The sequence below is a fragment of the Halichoeres trimaculatus genome, unplaced genomic scaffold, assembly GCF_033239565.1.
Source record: "Halichoeres trimaculatus isolate MK-OKI-2021-1 unplaced genomic scaffold, fHalTri1.1 fHalTri1_scaffold_13, whole genome shotgun sequence".
In the NCBI taxonomy this organism is placed as follows: domain Eukaryota; kingdom Metazoa; phylum Chordata; class Actinopteri; order Labriformes; family Labridae; genus Halichoeres; species Halichoeres trimaculatus.
Genome location: NW_027437191.1, coordinates 23,530,726 through 23,549,954, shown reverse-complemented (window position 1 = coordinate 23,549,954; position 19,229 = coordinate 23,530,726). Strand labels below are relative to the sequence as shown.

Genomic DNA, 19,229 nt, shown 5'->3' with positions numbered 1-19,229 from the left:
CTTCACTCTTTTTATTCTTCTCCCTGTGTCTGTATTTCAGGTTTTTCTGCCATGTCCTCCCTCCTGTCCCTGGCCTGGGTGCTAGCCTCCTATCACAAACTATTGCGAGACTCCCGGGACGACAAGAAGAGCATGAGTTACCGAGGTGCCCTGGTGCACCTATTCTGGCGCCTTTTCACCATTTCCTCGCGGGTGCTCTCCCTCGCCCTCTTTGCCTCAGTTTTTCACATCTACTTTGGCATTTTTGTGGTGCTCCATTGGTGCGCCATGGCTTTCTGGGTCATCCATGGCGGCACCGACTTCTGCATGTCCAAGTGGGAGGAGGTACTGTTCAACATGGTGGTTGGCGTTGTGTACGTCTTCTGTTGGTTCAATGTACGTGAGGGCCGGACGCGCTACAGAATGGTGGCCTATTACACAGTGGTACTGTTAGAGAACGCCATCCTCAGCTCCCTTTGGTATGCATACCGTGACCCAGCCACCACTGACGCCTATGCCTCTTTAGCCCTTTGCGGCGTCTTCCTGTGCTTTGCTTCAGGTGTGGCCTGTATGGTTCTCTATTACGGGGTTCTGCACCCCATGGGCCCACGGCTGAGGGTGCTGGCCAGCTCCTGCTGCGCCGAGCTGCTGTGGGGTCTTCCATTACCCCCCGAAGCAGAGCCCATGGCTCCCACACCTGGCCCTCGTGGCTCTCAGGCCACCCCCACACGTGGTCTGGCAGGGGAACACATAGAGTCGGATGAAACAGTCGCAGAAACCTGCCTTCCGGTTTTCCAGGTGAGGTCTACGGAGCCTGTGGATGCAGCTGGACGGCCCATCCGTCCTGAGGGCCCTCTCATCAAGATAGACATGCCCAGAAAACGATACCCAGCCTGGGATGCGCACTTTGTGGACCGGCGCCTGCGCAGGACCATTAACGTGCTGCAGTACATTAGCCCAAACGCGGTGGGCATCAGGTACAGGGACGGTCCGCTTCTTTATGAACTCCTGCAGTATGAATCCTCCCTCTGAAGGCATCTCCTCAAACACCTCCTCTTACACGACAATGCACTTCTTTCCTTTCCTTTTTTTCATCCTGCTTCCCTTCCCCTCAAGGTTTTCTCTCTCTTGACACAATTCTCTCCTCTGTGATCATTCAGTTTTTCTGCAGATGTGTTTTGTCTACTGAGAAATCTTTTAGGACACTCTAAACACACAGTCACAATTTATTTTTGGAAAAAAAAAAACATACAGCACAGAGAGGAAATTATGAACCAACAGTATCTTATGTGATATATACAGAGGTCTCATATAAATCCCTCTACATTGCTAGAGGAGGGTTCTGTATGAGTATGTAGATAACATATGAATGTTTCATTATGAAATGTGTTTAATACATTATACTGTATTGGTGATTCAACCTGTGAATACTTGTGAAGGGCATATTGTATGTCCCTGTGACATGGGACTAGTGCAAAGCCTGATGGGAATGATGGAGGAGGTCTTTGCACATCCCAACATTTACTGCCATTCTTATGTAGATTATCAAAAATGTATGATGTTTACCAAATCCCTGACCCGTGAATTACAAAAGCACTTCAGCAGAGAGGACACAGTCAAACATGTGTCCATGAGAAATAACACAAAATGGGTTTCCCCTCAGCGCTCTAACAGGGCTCAGTTGTACCCTTGCTGCTGTACTATTTCTGCTCAGAAGCCTGAATCGTAATCGCATCATGTGTGGAAGAAGAAGAAGCACACTGACCTTCAATCAGTTCCACCCATATATTAAATTTGTACAGTGCAGAGCACCCTCCAGTGGAGGAAAGCTGTAATAACACACTGTCTTTGGTCATTTTTTGCCCAAAAGTGTGATGGCACAAACAAAAACCAGAGGTGAACAACACAATGGAAAAAATAAAGAATGTAGTTAAAATGAGCACAACTTTTTCTAAATTGGTTGCTACAAAAATTCACGTAAAAACATTCCAAAGACTTTTTAAAATGATTGTCCGTGTCTTGTGAAGGGTAAGAGGAAGAAATCTTTTTTTTTCTGAAGTGCAAAGATGGCCTTCAGGAAATCCTCCACCATTCCCCTCTGAATCCAAGAAAGAAATCTCTTATCTAACCTCCCTAGATTCTTTTCCTATCAGAAATGTTTAAGGTTGATTGATATGTGCTTAATGGGTGCAGAAAAAACATGTCAAATTTAAGAAGAGAATTTCTATGCTACTATACTTCAGTGCGTATTTGTGTCTACATTTATAGTCATTAACATAACTATATTTTGCCAGAACACTTTTTTACATAACAAATGTTGTGCCGTGCAGTGTTAAAAGTGAAACTCCTCAAAATCAGTGTGCCCTCCGAGATGTTAGGGCGCACAACGGTTCTCAAACAAAGCCAAATCACATCTTATTGTACTGTCGATCCAACTGATCTGCCCCCCTTTTCCAATGATTACAACAAGCACCTGCTGTGCAACGGTTGTACACTGATAAAACATCTGCCAGCTGAACCTGTGGGAGCTCTCCACCACAGGGCAGCCACCGTTTTCACTCATGATGGAAAAAAATACAAAAAAATGCCTTCAAAGTCAAAGGAGCTTGGCGGAAATTTTCAGAGGGCTACTGAAAATCCAGAGAATGCATTTCATACTCCAACTTATTTACTCGATTCTCCACCTGATTATATATATAAATATATATAAACGTGTGTTTTCTACATTGCAGTGTTTGGCATGACGTTAGTGTGAGACATCAGTACAAATGCGCCCAACAAGGGAGGCCGCGAGAACCCGGCACCACACGGAGATTCCTTTCTCCTGGCTTACCAGCTCTCTGCTTCGCTGTGGCTACATGTGCCTGCTAACATCGTACTGTAAAAAAGCAGAGACGGAGTGAGTCCAGGTTAAAGGCGAGAGGGGGGTTTTGCCAGGACTGGAAATGAACATGAGGACAGATTGTAGTTAAGGGAGCAAACTGAGGAAAGTGGAAACTGATCTGCTTACCTCAAAGTTGTGTACTCTGTGTTCTCAAGCCTTTTTTTAACCTTATACTAAATCAGGAACCGAGGTTTCAAATGCCAATACCTAGTATGCCTCCTATAATACCTAGAAAATGTAAATTAACTGTTGGAAAACACTGATTAGTGAAAATTGACTGGCTTTGAAAAGCATTAAACTCTTAGCTTGCATTTGATTTCAGTTCCCCAATGCTGTTGTGTTACATTTTACCCATAATAAGCAGAATTAATTGGAGAAATTTGCTATGTTTGACCAAACTCATTGTATCACCAGTGTCAGAATCAGCTTTTTAGAACGACTGGTAAATAAAACAATTCTGGCTGGGGTATACCAACATCGCTAATAGTTTCATTGTTCATGTTGGGCTGTAAAATCACTCAAACCTGGTTTGTTGTTGTAATCAAGTGAAACACAATCTGGCATCAGAACGATAACGTTTATTTTGAAAATCACCAGATGTGTTAGTGTGGTGTTGGTGCCCACTGCCTCTTTAGCCTTAACACTTGCAGCCACAGTCAGTTGCCTGCCAGTCAAATCAGCCACGATCCTAACTATTTTTGCGGTAAAGACCTGCTTTTTTGAATCTGTGTTTATGTAGTTTCTAGTATTTATGGGCTAGCCTCCAGGGGACACTCGTGATATTGCAGTTTTAAGTATTAATGTCCTTTTTTATCCCAGTTTCCACTTGGTTTGTATAAAAGGGTTTAAAGAATGCTGGTACAGTGGCACACTTTCTTTCTCCCTTTACCACAACTCTGTCCTCTTAACTTGTGCTCGGCTCCATCCTCGGTTGCTGCTCCACCCTCTACCCCATCTCTGCGGTGCTGGGCCTTGGCGCACTCCCCCTAAAAAAAGCTAAACTCTCTGGATACTGAACATTAGGGTTGAGGCTGGACAACTGGAGATCCTGACATGAGAACATGCAATGAGGTACACTGCCATAACCAAGAGCTTCAACATCCAGGGTCTGCCACCCTTCGGCTTAAGAGCGATGTTCAGCCCTGAGTGATTGAGAACTGTTGGGTCAGCTAGGGTGGAGCAACCATCCAACACACATAGATACACATAAGTATGCAAACAACCAACTTGTTCATTTTTTACCATAGTAGCCAGAGTAGTTCCTCTCTGTAGTAGTGAATGAACAGCCATGTTGATAGTTAGTCGATGAATGAATAAGTATTGTTAAACTTTTTAAGAAAACCTAAGCAAAACAGCCAATACAGGGGTTCCTCAGGACCAACAACCAAGACCACTGAACCAGCTGACTCAGGGGTGTCTCAATGCAGTTCTCATCCCCAGGCATGTCCTCAAGGGTCTCCATTTTTTCCTTAACATACCGCATCCCAGGGCCGCTCCTCGGCTGGGGTTGCAGCGCTAAATTATAGTTTGCATGTTTTGTTTTTTTCACAGGGATGACGCCGGATTAATTTAGAGGGGGGAGGAGCAGTTTTTTGTGGTGGTTGGCTGCCTGGCGTACGGTGCATCCTTTCTAAACACTGCTGAACCTTTTTCCGAACATGGACGCATGTCCAAATCAGGTGCAAATACACTGTGATTCATTCATTCTTATTTTCTACATGTGTGGAAAATCAGTGTTAAAATACAGCATTACAAACAGAGTATGGCTGCATTTCATCTAGTGGTGCTTAATGTCGTACAATGCAGAGTATTTATGCTTGCTTGACTGTGTCAATAGAGACGTAGTAATGGGAGTTAATGAAACTGAGTCTAAAAAGAGTCTATATGTATATGTCTGGATTTTTTAACGACAGTATATTTTATGGTTTCAATCGACACTTTGACACGTTTTTTTTTTTTTTTTTTTGAGTAGAAGACGCTGGAGAATCAGTTTTTGTGCTTTATCTACAAATTAGACACGGGTTTAAAAGCTTAATAACAATGCAGTTTATTCCAAAACAAAGGTCAAAGGTTAAATCTCCCACAAGGGGTTAAGCCCTCCACACTTAAAGGCCCTGTGAGGACTTTGGAAGTGATACTTAACACTAAACTACACAACAAACTGAGTTTAAAAAGTTAGCTTGGTGTCACATTTCAAATAATAGCTTGATGTACCTGCAAATAAATACATAACCTCATCGCTTTGCATCCAGGGAAAAGTTTTCTTTGAGAAAAGTGGCGTTAATAAGATCTGCTCTCCAAAATGACAGTGGGTGAAAGTGCTGATGGGAAACTGAGCCTTTATCTCCTAAAAAATGACCCATTCTAGTCACAGGTGTCAATGCAATCAACACCAAACGCAAAGTCCTCACAGAGCCTTTAACATCCACAGCAAGAGTGTCTGAACAGAAGGCTCATTCTTCCCTGTCCTTGTTGTGCCTTCTTACTTTGGATGCTTCAATTCAGCCACGGCAGCCAGGTCCGCAAACAACAACGCCAGTGTCTTTATTTCCTCATTCACCAAAAAGACAGTAACACTGGACAGAATTCTCTCTGTCTGTGTCCCCCAAAAACCAGATCAAGCCAAGTTCTCAATTCTGTCAGCTCACACCTCAGTCAACAGCGCTGATAAGTCTAATAACTCATCCAAGATTCATCTACAGGTTAGAAATAAACTGACAGAACTGAAAAAATGGGAAATGTAGTTGATAGTTCTGCCAGAAAGGAGAAAGTAAGGCAATACTCAACATCTTCTGTACTTGAACATCAAGTTCCTCACTGATTCAGCTGAATCCAGCAGCCCTGGTGGTTCAGCATGCTACAAATAAAACTCATACTAAAGTCAAATGTGTTCGTTTTGGACTGATAGTCTTAACACATGCCAGCCACGATACAGAGCGTTTTATTAAATGATTGTTTTGTACTTTTGTCTATGCCTTTACATCTTCTTCTGTCTTGCAATGATGAATGATTTGTAGTGCCAAGACGTGAACTTTTTTGTTGTTTGTTTCGTGTGATCAACACATCCTCCAGCCAAACAAACAGGCCTGCAGGTGGGATAGGACAAGAAAATGTGCAAAACAGGCCCCCGTCACTGATTGGATAGCCTCATTCCCTGGTTTTCCTGCCATCTCCCAGCATGCCTTTAGGACTCATTGTGAGGGAACTCTGGACATTTAGCATGTAAAGTGCTCTAAACAGCACAACAAACACTCTGATTTCTGCATCGATGTGTAGCAGCAGGTTTTTGTAGAGTCTGTCTTGGTTCAAGTCTTTCCATTAGGATCATCTGTTAAACCATTGCAGTAGTGTGTTCAGCCGATAAAAGGTGCATTTTTCCCTTTTACTTTCACCTTTTCTTGATTTTGTTAACAACCTGGTGCTGAATAAATATATTTAAAAAGGTGCTACCACTGTGGGCTGAAGAGTCCACCTGATGACTCTCTGAGAGCAGAGCCTTTCAGTCGACTGAGAGAAACTTGCAGTCTTAAAATTGCTCGAGAGCTCGCACCTCAAATCCGCACAGTTTACAGCAGAACTCAACTCTCTATGGTGCCATTTTGATTTCTGATCCACACACATGAAAGCAACGCCACAGTTTGTGTAACGTTACTCATACTGGTTTCAGCATACAGTATGTTTCTGTTTCTTTCAATCTGCACTAGGATTTCTTTTTCTTTCTGTTATCTGAGAGAATAAAACTGGCGGATGATAAAATGCATCTTTTGGCGCACAGGAGCGCAAATGTACTTCTGCTACTGGAAAATGGGTAAAAAATATATAGAACGTGATTGCTGTGTTGTAAATTCCTGTCATCTATATGTCTTTAATCTGTGTGTATTTATCTTTTGTTGTTCTTGTAGAATTGGCTGTAACATTTTGTTTAAAATGGATTTGATATTCCAATGATGCGACGATGGTTGTCATATTAATTGCTGCTGATTTTTTTTTCTAACTTGTTTTCAAAGTCGTTGGAATTATTGCTTTGTTTATATTCAATCAATTTCTAGATTGTGTTAGCTTGTTGGTGTATTTACACAAATCTATCAGGATACTCCCTAAAACTGTACGACTTATCCGGGGTGATCCAGAAGTCGGCACAATGTCAGTTAGCAAACCGGCTACAGTCTGTAGCATCTCTCTGAAGGTGAACTCATTCAACCTGTGTCTGAGAACATATAAGGAATGATTCTTTCTTTGTTATTGTTCAATATAAAATGTAAGTAAACTGTTCCATGGGATCCCCGTTCTTTAAAAAAGCAAAACTGATGTCCTATTTTTGGGAACAATATGAATATTATTAATAACATATGGTGCTAAAGTTCTTTTTGTATGTTTTGGTTTTTAGATGAAAAGAGAAATATTATGCTGAAAATGTAATGTTAAGCCTTACTGTAGATTCATATATCAGACTGTTCATCCCAGAAGAGAAAAATAAATCTAGTATTTGAAAGTGCACTTCACTCGTACTTGTATTCAAATGCACGTTTGACATTTCAATGCTCACATCATACTGTCCACATATCTTACCCAGCTTGATGTGAATGTTTTTATATAGGCTATGTTGGATCCAGACTTTTTATATACCTGCACATCCAAACTATCTTTTTCATTAGCTATGATACTTTGAATCTCAGTTTACGTCTGAATGGAAGAATAGATGAAGCTGAATGCTGAATCTGCAGTCAAAATGTGTGTGGGTCTTTATGGTGACATAGACAGATAATCCCTATGTGACATAAACATGAGCCCACCTTGTGGTTTGACTGATAATGGCATTAAAATAAGCTAGCTTGGTATGTGATTGTCAAATATTTTGCCAATTTAGACAAAATAAGCTGAAATAACAGATGAAATAGGGGCATAGCTTATATCTTAGCACACAGGGAGGCTCGGGGTCAGTAAATGTTCAGAGGCAGACTTCAACTGAAAAGTTTAGCATTTAACATTTAGTTTAGCATCATAAGCAACTAAAAGTTGCCATCAATGCAACATTTCCTGACAATTACAAATAGGAAGAGGGTAAAAAAAGAGGAAAAATTGAGCCTACCTTTCTTCTATTGGTGCCCATACAGATAAAAACTTGAGTCTTTTTGTTGCTGAATGTGTACACGTCCCAGCTATTCAATCCGCTTCTCTCTCTTCCATCAGGTGACATCTTCATTGACTGTTTCTACAAGAAACATTAAGAAGCAATTACTAGGCCAAGAAATATGTAGGAAATTATTTCAAGATAATTTTCATTTCAATTCTTTCAAGAGAGGATAAAGACCACCAAAATGACTCTTGTAGGAGGATTGGCCATCATTTTTCAATGTGTTTTTAGAGTCTGGATTAAAAGCAAGACTTCACATCAAAAGTCTAAACTATCAGTTAAAATTCTTAGAAACTACACATCAAGAGAAAAAAATCAAGTCAGGCAATGTGTATGAAAGTTATATGGATAATTCTGACAATGAAATCAGAGTTCTGACCCCAGCGTGAGAGTCTCAAGGAAAAACAGTTGATAGGTCAAAAATGTGCATGAAATAATTTTACAGAGAGAATTAATGGCAGAGATATCATGTGTTTTTTTAGGTTGTGATTCTTTGGGTTGTTTTCTTCTTACATTCTGAATTAAAAGCCAGACGTTTCACACCGAGTTCTACGTTCAATCTCAAAAGTGGACAGACAAAAGAGAATTCTGACATTAATAGAAAAAGTTCTGAAAAAGGAGTCAGACGCCCAAGAAACCCCAAAATTTCAAGATATAAGTCAAAATTCTGAGTTCAAATTAGAATTCTGAGGAGTAAATTCTTCCAAAATTTCTAACTCTAACATTGGATGACATGTCCAGCCAAGTTTGCAACTGGATCCAGTTCATTTCCTTAGTTTTCACAGTCATTCTGAGGGCAGGAATTAATATCTGCATTAAAAACAACCGCTAAACAGAGTTTGGTTGGTCTTCCTTTTCCATGAGGTACACCTCCAGCTGTGCTCCTCTCTGCTCAGTAGCAGCTGTTTTGGTTTGAGCAAAGCATGCTGGACCTCAGTTTAACGCCCAAAATGGCGGCACGGTTGAAAAGTTTTGCCAGTTTTATCTGAGTTTGTCATCTTCAGAGAAGACTTTATTAATCATCAAACCCCCAGTTTGACACGTTGCTTACTCAGAGTGAGCACTCCGGCATTTTTCCCATGGTGGTGAAACAGGGCCAGGGCCAGAATGACGTTTTTCTCTCAGCTCGAATTTCGGGCATCACTTCACCACAGCTAGGCTAGGCTAGGCTAGCGAGCTACGCTGGTTTAAAGCTCGACATGTCTTTTCTCACCTGGAACTCGGAGCTGAACTGAATATGAAGAGGAGGACCGTCACGTAGAAATGGAGGATGATGTGAAAAAAGTGAAAAAGGTAGGACAGGTAACTGACGTCACTTTGAACTGATGGGAAACTAACTAGCTGGCGTGCTAACTTGTGACTTGGACGAAGCAGGCTAGGCTAGCACGGTTAAAAGCGAAGTTTAAGCAACCACAGAAGTCCAAAACACAGACTTTATGACTCAGATGGACTAATTTATGCTCTGTTAAGTGAAATAAATAATTAAATCACAACGATGTTCACTGATTTAGTGATGAGGATTGTGGGAGTGTTACATTAAAGTTTCAACGCTTATCATCACTGTTCAGGATTTTTCAGTTTCACCACTTTGGTCAGTTATTGCTGTTTTCTGAACAAATAACACAGATAAGAGGTGTTCACATAAGATTAATGCTTTTAAAACTACTGAACAGTGATTACTTTGTTTTCAAAGGTAAGGTTTTACTTCTGCTTCAATTTTCAACTGTGAGGTTTGTTGATGTTGTGCCGCAGTGACAGTGTTCCTAGAAAGTCAGTGAACGCAACACTACATTTCCCACACTAAGTAATAACCCTGGTTGTTATGTGCAGGCGTGGATCATGGGAGATCTGTGAGCCCGGCATCAGCTGTCAAAGGCAGCAGCTATCAGTGTCAGTCATGCTAAAAGGAATCAGCTCTCCTGGCTTGTTCAGACCATCCTGCCCTCTCTCATACACAGACACACAGAACACATTGCCTAATGATCCTGTTTGATATGGAGACACATCTTTTTGTTCAGACCTGTCTTTTATCTCCTCTTCCCACTGCGTCTCTGAACACATGCAAGGGATGTTTTCCCTGGATTCCTCTGGTTGGCGCAGGAGGAAACTGAAGGGCAGGGCAGGACTTTGACAGGCTCTCGCAGCCTGAGTGGTGTTAAAACAAGAGAAGTTAACATCTTTTTTATGATTGTGCTGGTCATCTCAACATTTTTCCACGGCTAAAATACAGATGGGGCTTCCCATAGTCACATCCTCTTGGTCTGAAGGGGGTTTTTGATGGAAATATTGTTTCACTAAGTGTGGGATGGTGTTAGTTGTTGATAGGCGATGTTTTTGTTACTTATCTGGAGTAACGCAGGGTCAGCTCTGTCTTTGATAGTTTAAGAAAAGAAACCGAAAACTCCCTTTTACTGTGAAAAGTTGCAAAGTCACGGCAGAAAATGCAGTTTTTGCCTTTTGGTTAGACAAACATGGAAATCTATTATTTTTTTCTATAATCTTTGTTTCATAATGTATCATGATGATATTTTGTCTGCTTGTTGTTTTACCTAACAGGAAAAGGATTCAAAGTTTGAATCCCTGGTTTTCTTGCATCTCCCTGTGCATCCATTAGCCCTCATCCAAGTACTCCGAATTGCCCGTAGGTGTGAGTGTGTGCATTAATGGTGTTTCATTTCTACATGTTAGCCCTGTGATGGATTGCTGACCTGTACAGGGTGTTACTCTATATGCTCTTGGCAGTTTGATGCCTCATTGGTGCCATTAATAACAATGCTTTTTCTGTTTCTTTTATCACTGTGTTGAAATGATTTCATCTCAATGTACAGTTTCTGTTTGTGCCACTTGGTGGTGACACTGAACAATGTTTGCCAGAGTGTCGAAACTGAGCATTTACAGGTTCAAGTGAAAGATTAAACCACTTAAAATGATAATAACATTGCTTGATAGTTTTAAGTTAGTGCAGTGGTCAGAGCTAGGGATATTCTGATACAGATTTTTTGAATTCCGATCTTATCAGATTCGTTCGTGATATGTTTTGCTGATACCTTTCTCTGATAAATCCTGTACTCCGTTGGGTGATTCTGTTAGTTGCAAATGACAAATCACATGTGTTGTGTTGAAGTGAGCTCTGTTGGTTTTTCAAGGAACACTCACTTTACAAATGATGCAAGCCGCTGCTTTACTATCATTGATTTCCAAAGAGAGGTGGTCCCATACAGCAGGCCATGCTTGGAGGGTCTTCCATCTTTGCTCTTTACTTATTGTGTCACGTTTTTCTTCTTTGTTAGTGGGGTACATAGTGTCATGCTACCAATAGAGTCACTACGTTGTTACATACCTGACATGGCTATTGACATCCAGCTTACATGCGGCCTACCAAAAAGGGCACGGTTGGCTGTGGAAATACAAACAGGACCAGGCTTTGATGATGCAACCAGTACCAATCTGTACTGATCCATACCAGACTGCTTGGTGGAAATGGGGCTTTTAGTCCTCATGGTCCCTTTGACTTTGAACAAAACAGAAAGAGCTGAAGCTAAATCTTTGGTTAGCTTTTGCTTTGGATTTTTATTTCACAAACTTTCTTGTTGTGTCATTATTTCAATGCTTTATGGACATCTATTTTGTACTGTGCTAATCTCAACAAGGCACTCTTGAAAATGAATTTTTTATCGTAATTGAGCCATTTTTTCTGAATAGATAATGGTTTGAAAAATTATCAAAAACAAAAACAGGATAAAAATACCTAAAATCGACTTAAGTGCTGCATTACAGATGTGAAAAGCAGAAAACAGGTTCAGGATCTGGTTGTAGAAAATATTATCATCGTTTTTTTGACAGTCGCTCTTCTTACTTCCTTTGTACATTTAGATACTTCACATTCAGAGAGAATGGGATCCTTACACCCTGTTTTAGTTTCCTGTGCTGTCCTCGCATCGAAGAAACTTTAAAGTCCAGTGTCAATGTCGTCACTCATCACAGCACAAAAAAAGCCACCCAGCATCCCTCCCTTTAAGTCTGTCACCAAAAACCGTCACTTCTTCACATTACTCTGAGGTCAACTATCGTAGCTTCTGTCTCACATTTCACAATGAGAGGCCGTAAAAAAAGTGTTCATATGAATTATGCAGAGGCTGTAGGTTGCTGTGCTCTTTGAGTCTTGAGTCTATTTTCTTGCAGTTTAAGAGTTAAAGAAACATTTGCGACTCTTTTACATTCACCAGATTTCCGGTCTTAGCTCTGTGATAACTGTAGAGTTGAAAACTTTGAATACAAACTCTGCACTTTTCACCTTACAGCAGCTGCAGCATTTGCCACACCGCATTTGTGGTCTGCAGTAATAACACATGCGTTGTGTTGTGTACCTGTGGTGTAGAAATGATGCAAGTCGACCATCATTTAGACTCGGGAGCTAAGTTACTCTCAGAAACTGCTAAAACCATCACAGTAACAGAAAGATAAATCTCTTCTGTGAAGTGATGCTTCTGTTGCATTTTCTTATTCGTTGTACCGCCGCAGAACTCTAAGCGCAGATGCACGTCATCACAGGAAGTTGTGGCAAATCTTCTTCCTGCTGTCATGCTTGAGTTTAGACGTAGAGACACTTCCCTTTCTCTGGGGACAGGGTGACACCCTGGGTCTGAAGCTGCATGTCTGACACCGGTCGGCATCTGTCAGGCAACAGGTGCAGCAGCAGTGAAGCAGTCAGGCTGTTCAATGCCATTTATTTAGTCGCTTCTTCAAGTGCTTGAGTTCATGGAGAACGAGGTAGGTTTTTTGCAGTCATGTTAATACAGATCTATGCTTTAAATGTGTAAAATGCAGAGACTGGATGTATGAAAAGCTGTCAATGTTTCTGTTAGTAACACCTGAGTGAGCTTATGGTCATTGTGGAGAATTTCTAAGAGGTTTTATTTGCACAAAAACTATGAAAATGATGGCTTTTAATTATATGTAAGCAAAAAATGCAGACAGCAAATGGTGCTGCGTGTTTGATGTTTTGTGTGGGTTTTTTTCCTACGAAGACTTTAGGAGGGAGCTCCTCCAGTGTTGCAAGATGTAGCGTTTCCCTTTGTGCTTGCTGTTGTTGACATACGAGAAACACATATTGGGTAACATGAAGCATCTGCTGTATCTGCAGCTCCAAGCACAGACAGAGGGAATCAGAAAGTTGTGCAGTTGCTTTAGACGGTTGCAAAACACTGGAATGTATATCGAGGTTATTCTTAGAGACAGATAACTTTAAATGTTTCTTTAGAAAGTGGATAATGACAAGTTTTAAGTTCTGCCTTACTTGTAAAACAACTCAATGGTCTTCTAATTCCTTTCCCCCACACTCTCTTTTGTCTTTGTCCACCAGCCTGGTATCGTGTCTCCGTTCAAGCGAGTCTTTCTGAAAGGAGAGAAGGGGAGAGACAAGAAAGCCCAAGAGAAAGCCACCGAGCGCAGGGCCCTCCACACCTTCTCACTGTCTCAGCCCGACCATCGCATCGACCCCGACATCCTGCTCAATGACTACATCGAGAAGGAAGTCAAAGTGAGATGGCATGCAGATTTCTTACCCACACATCTGAAATATGACAAAAAGGGAAGTCATATAAGTATGTTTGTGCTCTGTGCAGTATTTGGGGCAGTTGACATCCGTTCCAGGATACTTGAATCCTTCAAGTCGCACAGAAGTGCTGCAGCTCATCGACACTGCAAGGGTAGGTTTTAGATTCATTCTTTTGTGTTTGAACAGTAAACAAGAAGGTTGACAGAGCAACGACGTAACCTTTTTCCTCTGTGGTTGTCAGAAGTCCCATCAGTTGGCGGGCCAGCTGACCTCAGAGCAGGATGCGGTGGTGAGCTTGTCGGCGTATAACATAAAGCTGGTTTGGCGTGATGGAGAGGACATCATCCTCAGAGTGCCCATCCACGACATCGCTGCTGTGTCCTACATCAGAGACGACTCGCTGCACCTGGTTGTGATTAAAACAGGTAAAAATCAGAGACCTGAAGGTTTTGTTAGGGAAAAGATCAAATGTCAAATCATCAATTTTTGTGTTAATTTATAAAATATTTGATTCTTCACACAGTACAGGAGGTCCTCGACTTACGTGGTTCCCAACTTACGTTGTTTCGACTTCACGACGCCAGTAAAAATATAATATATTATACAATATATAATAGAAAAGGTTTCAAAGTTATGCTGCTTTGGTCATAAGCTCCTACGATGTGTACTAGCTTTTGACATGGAGTGTGTACGAATACACAGCTACACAGTGCTTTACGGTCATCAGCATCGCCCACTTTGTCTCGAGTCGCGTCATAGTGTAGATTGTCTGTGTTTGTGCTCTGTAATTTTCTCGGTATCCTCACCTTTTTCACATCAACACCAAAAGTTACTTGCGCACTGGGCACATTGTGGTTGGCTGAGGTGAAATTTTGAGATAAAGGGGCTAAATAGTAAAATAGGAGTTGAAATCATGAGACAAAGTCAAAATTACAATATATTCTGTAAAAGATATGAGCCAAAAAGTCAAAATTCTTGGTTGATAAGATTACATCATGAGATAAAAATTAATTACTGAGAAACTGAGTTAAAATAATGAGATAAAAGACTAAATTTTAAGCTACTAATACAAAGTTATTAAAAGATTTGAGAGATTGAGATACTTTGTTGAAATTTTGAGATGCCAAGTTCAAAATATTGATTCAAAGAGGAAAAATAATGAGATAGAAGTTGAGATTATGAGATAAAATTCAAATGATATAAAATTTAGTCAAAAAGTCAAAATTGTGGGGTAAAAAGATGAACTCAAGATAAAAAATTTAAATACTGTGAGACTTAGTCTGAATTATTCGCTACTAAATTGAAATTATGAGATAATAAGCAGGAAAAATGATATGATAAAAAGTTGGATTTCAGACAAAAGCCACAATGATGGGATAAAGAGTTGAAATTGTTTGATTAGAAGTTGAAATAATGAAATAAAAAATTGAAACTGAGACATAAAATCTGAAATTATGAGATGAAAGTTGAAATTTTCAGTTTCTTTTATTCACACCCTTCAATGGGAGTGACGTCTCTGCTTACAGTTGAACCCCCAACCACACAACAGACGTGCATTTCTGAATGAGGTCATATGTGATTGTTTTGTATTTTTTCCGTTGCGCCATTGTTGCAGCTGCACAAACGGCTGCAACTTCTGTTTGCAGTGCTTGGACAGAATTGTTAAGTCACAGATTGATCATGGAATCCGACTGGGTTTCTCTTCTCCGTTTTCAGCCCAGGAGTCAGGAGGTTCTCCCTGTCCCAGCTCATGTCCTGATCTCAACAAATCTCAGACCCTGAGCTCTTTATCAGAGAGCGGAGCCGTGCTCGTGGAGGTCTGCTGTCTGCTGGTGCTGGCTGTGGATAACAAGGTAACATCTTTTACCTGCCTCTCACACAGTAGTAACTCAGTAATGATTACGTTTTGGCTTGTTTGCAGCATTGACTCATTACCTGAAATGATTTTTGTGTTTAGATTAAGTTTGTTCCAGTAAAGCCCACTTTCTTGCAGGCGGCAGCAGAGGAGCTGTGTCTCCTGCTCAGTCAGGTCTTTCAGATTGTTTACACAGAATCAACCATCGACTTCTTAGACAGAGCCATTTTTGATGGAGCGACTACACCCACCAGACACCTTTCTCTGTACAGTGGTAAGAACAACACTTTACACTCCTCTAATTCAGCGTCTGAGTCACATTCACAGTCTTCACTCTGTTAACTGCTTCTATCCTCCAGATGACTCTTCAAGCAAAGTGGACGTTAAGGAGGCCTTTGAGGCTGAGGCCGGCACATTGTAAGTTCATCTTTTATGATTTCAGGGACCGTGTTTTGGACAGACTTGGTTGTTTCTTGTCACTTTAAAGGTTTGCTGTACTCTCAGTCCTTTCCAGAGTCCACTGGAGGCAGAAGAAAACTCTCCCTCAGCTTCCTCTCCGGCGTCGCCTCAGACAAAGACAGCGAGTGAAGGAGAGCTCAGCACCACAGCTGCAGAGCTGCTGCAGGACTACATGACCACTGTAAGACAAGCTCCTCTCTTCATCCTCCTCCTCTGAATCATGGAATGAAGATTTTCTTTCTAACATGCCTTCTCTTTCTCCTAAAGCTGCGGACAAAACTGTCATCACAGGAGATCCAGCAGTTTGCTACTCTGCTCCACGAGTACCGCAATGGTTCCTCCATCCATGAGTTCTGCATCAACCTGCGACAGCTTTATGGGGACAGCAGGAAGTTCCTTCTACTCGGTAACATCTCTCCATTTCCTCCAAAACATTCCCTCTGAGCCACTGATAAAGCACTGCTCTATCATACAAAGGCTTTAATTACTGATTTAGAGTTTGAAAACTATTTTATATGCAACTCAGATTTGTCTCTAGAAGTATATAATGTCAGAGCATCCCGACTTTCTTGGTGTAATGTCCTGGTTTAGTCTGCTGCCTTGGTTTTATGACTGACAGCTTTGATTCCAGGACATGCAAATTCAACCTCATAGATAACCGTAGAGTAGCATGTACCGGTAGCAGGTACCTGTCACATCTGTGTCAACATTTACATTAATGTTCCTGCAACAAAGCGGCATGCTGTCTGCGTTGACATCAGCACGTCTCAGCTCCGTCTCTGGTGAAAGTCTGTAACGTGTTAGTTAGGGATGGGTACCGAGTTAGGTACTTTAATAGGTACCGACCAAATTCTGTCAAAAGTACCGGGTACCAGTTCATGTAAAATCTAAAGGTACCATGTTTAGGTACCTAAATGTATACTTGTGACTGTGAGGGAGTAGAAGGGTAACCAATTTCCCATGCTGGACATGAACACAGCATTGCAAGGTTATTTAATTAAGAATAAATATGTGTAGTCAAAAAAAAATATGTATTTTATTACTAAACAAATTGGTATTTTTTACCACAGAAACACAAAAAAGTACCGAAAATTGGTACTGCTGAGTACTGGTACTGATTGCCAGGTACTGGGCATCGGTACCGTATCGTTTCAAATGTGAAAGATACCCATCCCTAATGTTAGCTTTGTGATTAAATAAAAAGCAAACCCTTCTTTTTTACACCAGACTAAATAATTACAAAATGTTCACTCATCAAAATGTCATCCTGCAGGCCTGCGTCCCTTCATCCCCGAGAAGGACAGCCAGCACTTTGAGAACTTCCTGGAGACCATCGGAGTAAAGGATGGCCGAGGCATCATCACAGACAGCTTCGGCCGATACCGCCGCACGGCCAGCTCTGCCTCTGATTCCACCACAAATGGGAATGGAGCAGCCGGAGGAAGCGTTGCTTCGGACGAGGGCCAGGAGGCGTCTGAAGGGGACGAGTGGGACCGCATGATCACCGACATCAGCAACGATATTGAAGCTCTGGGCTGCAGCATGGACCAGGAGGGAGTGACACCCTGACGGGAGAAACAAAGGGAAGCAGAGAGAGGACTCCACACGGACCAGATGAAGGTGGTCCTGACTGAAGATTAGATTTATATTCCTCTGATTGTCAAGAGGACGTTTGATTCACCTACAAACTCAAACCTCACAAGAAAACATGAAGTCAACAAACGGCACTTCCACAGGCGCTGTAGAGGACACAGGCTGTTGGCTATTTTTACTCACAGAGGCATTCAGAACCTCTGATATATTTTTAAACCTCTTTGATTTTTGTACCTTTTTTATTGGCAGTATCTGCCACTGCTGTCACCAATGTAGCGAGAACCTCCAGAGCCGATTCAAAAAGCTTTAAAGACTCTGGAGGAGAGATTTTAGACGACTGAGGCTGAGCTGGTTTTGTATAAGTTAAGGTCAAACAGCTTCACTTTGCTCGCCATCATTTATTTCACGTATGTGTTGCTGTGAGAGTGAAACAGTTTTCTGCTTTGTATGTTTTTGTTTTTACACTATCATTTGTTACCAGTGTTCACTCATTTATAAAGAAGTTTTGCATTATTCAAACTGACAGAGGAAACGCTGTAAAAGTAAAGAATTCCTGTCAGTGTAAGGGACTTTATCTGACAAAGCCTTTTCGCTGACGGCTGATTCTGGATTCATCTCCTGCAAGTCGTAATGTTTGTATGTGATGTTACACTCATCTGACGTCGTGCCTTTACTGCAGTACTGCTGCCAACTGTCTGCACAGACAGGAAGTTAATGAACGATTTCATGGTTATTAAATAACGCCTACCTTAAACTGACTCTCTGTTTTTAATGTGTTACACCAGGCAGCCGCAGAGTTGACTCGTATTATCTGCAGAACAGGGATGGAATGGTTTTTAAAAAAAATATCTGTACCGTTCAGTTTAACTTACTTGGTTCGGTGGGCTTGTGTCATTCAGTTCTTTTTTCTTTTTTTTTTCATTTTTCTACCTTTTATCTGATTCGGTTTGGAGCGTGTGTGTAGTTTTGATCATACACAGCCTGGGGTGGAATACAGAAGGAGGGAGGCATGTGTGTTGTGTACATGGCAACAAGAGAAGACATAGTTAGACAATGTGTCTGTGGCATTGTGGCATTCTGCTGTATGGGAGTGCTTTAGATTTAGTATGAGCTCTGATGATAGCAAATTTGTCACTATATTTAGTAACTTTTCAGACCCCTTTAGTGACATTTTTTTTTTTAAAGCAAAGAAGAACAAATCTAGGGACTTTTCTGGAGTTTGTAGACTCCGACGGGAAGCATGTTTTAATCTTACTCTCATCAACAAGCAGCAAGTGCTGCTGTGAGCCCCTCCCTTACCCAAAACACTCACATGCAGACACATCCTCCTCACTCGCAGTCAACTGGATCCAAATGAATCGCCCAAGTGTGTGTCTTTTTTGGGTCATGGTACAAAGCCGGATAGAGGAGGAGGGATGATATTTTGACATGAAAAACAAGAATTGATCCAAGATCCCACATTATTCCTTTCTCATCCAGCAATTATTACAAATAGGCTATTGTGCAAATTAGGCAATGGCATCATTAAGCAACTTTTAGCTACTTCAGGGACAGCCAACAGAGACTTTGTTTACTGAGGAGTTGGCATGTTGAAACTCACCCAGCTTTAATGCTTGTTCAAATGTCAAACTGCCTCATTCTCTCAAGTTAAACATGACTATACATGACTGAATTTATAACAATAATCTGTTAACGGTTGATTATTGGGATTTATGGTGTTCTGGGGTGTGAAAAACATCAACAATGTACACCCAATCAAACCGGAAAA

At 41.3% G+C, this 19,229-nt stretch overlaps 2 protein-coding genes across 2 annotated transcripts in view; both read left to right on the top strand.

Annotated features, from left to right (window-relative positions):
* xkr6b (XK, Kell blood group complex subunit-related family, member 6b) overlaps window positions 1–7,285 on the top strand; it is an 80,308-nt gene extending 73,023 nt beyond the window's left edge. The window contains exon 3 of the mRNA XM_074685667.1: window positions 41–7,285. Coding sequence (XP_074541768.1) covers window positions 41–1,011 — 971 coding nt within the window. The 3' untranslated portion in view covers window positions 1,012–7,285. The remainder of the gene's footprint in view (window positions 1–40) is intronic.
* Window positions 7,286–8,860: 1,575 nt separating this feature from the next.
* On the top strand, window positions 8,861–18,204 carry ccm2 (CCM2 scaffold protein). The gene is made up of 10 exons (XM_074684582.1): window positions 8,861–9,290; window positions 13,360–13,536; window positions 13,622–13,705; window positions 13,796–13,979; window positions 15,271–15,407; window positions 15,548–15,683; window positions 15,769–15,826; window positions 15,914–16,049; window positions 16,136–16,274; window positions 17,142–18,204. The coding sequence occupies exons 1-10, from the start codon at window positions 9,261–9,263 to the stop codon at window positions 17,435–17,437; spliced, it is 1,377 nt and encodes a 458-aa protein (XP_074540683.1). The 5' UTR covers window positions 8,861–9,260; the 3' UTR covers window positions 17,438–18,204.
* Window positions 18,205–19,229: the final 1,025 nt, after the last annotated feature.

Coding starts and splice junctions, on each gene's coding strand:
- ccm2 (XM_074684582.1), top strand. CDS start 9,261: ATGGAGGATGATGTGAAAAAAGTGAAAAAG. Junction 13,980..15,270: donor CCTGGTTGTGATTAAAACAG/GTAAAAATCAGA, acceptor CTCCGTTTTCAG/CCCAGGAGTCAGGAGGTTCT. Junction 16,050..16,135: donor TGCAGGACTACATGACCACT/GTAAGACAAGCT, acceptor TTTCTCCTAAAG/CTGCGGACAAAACTGTCATC.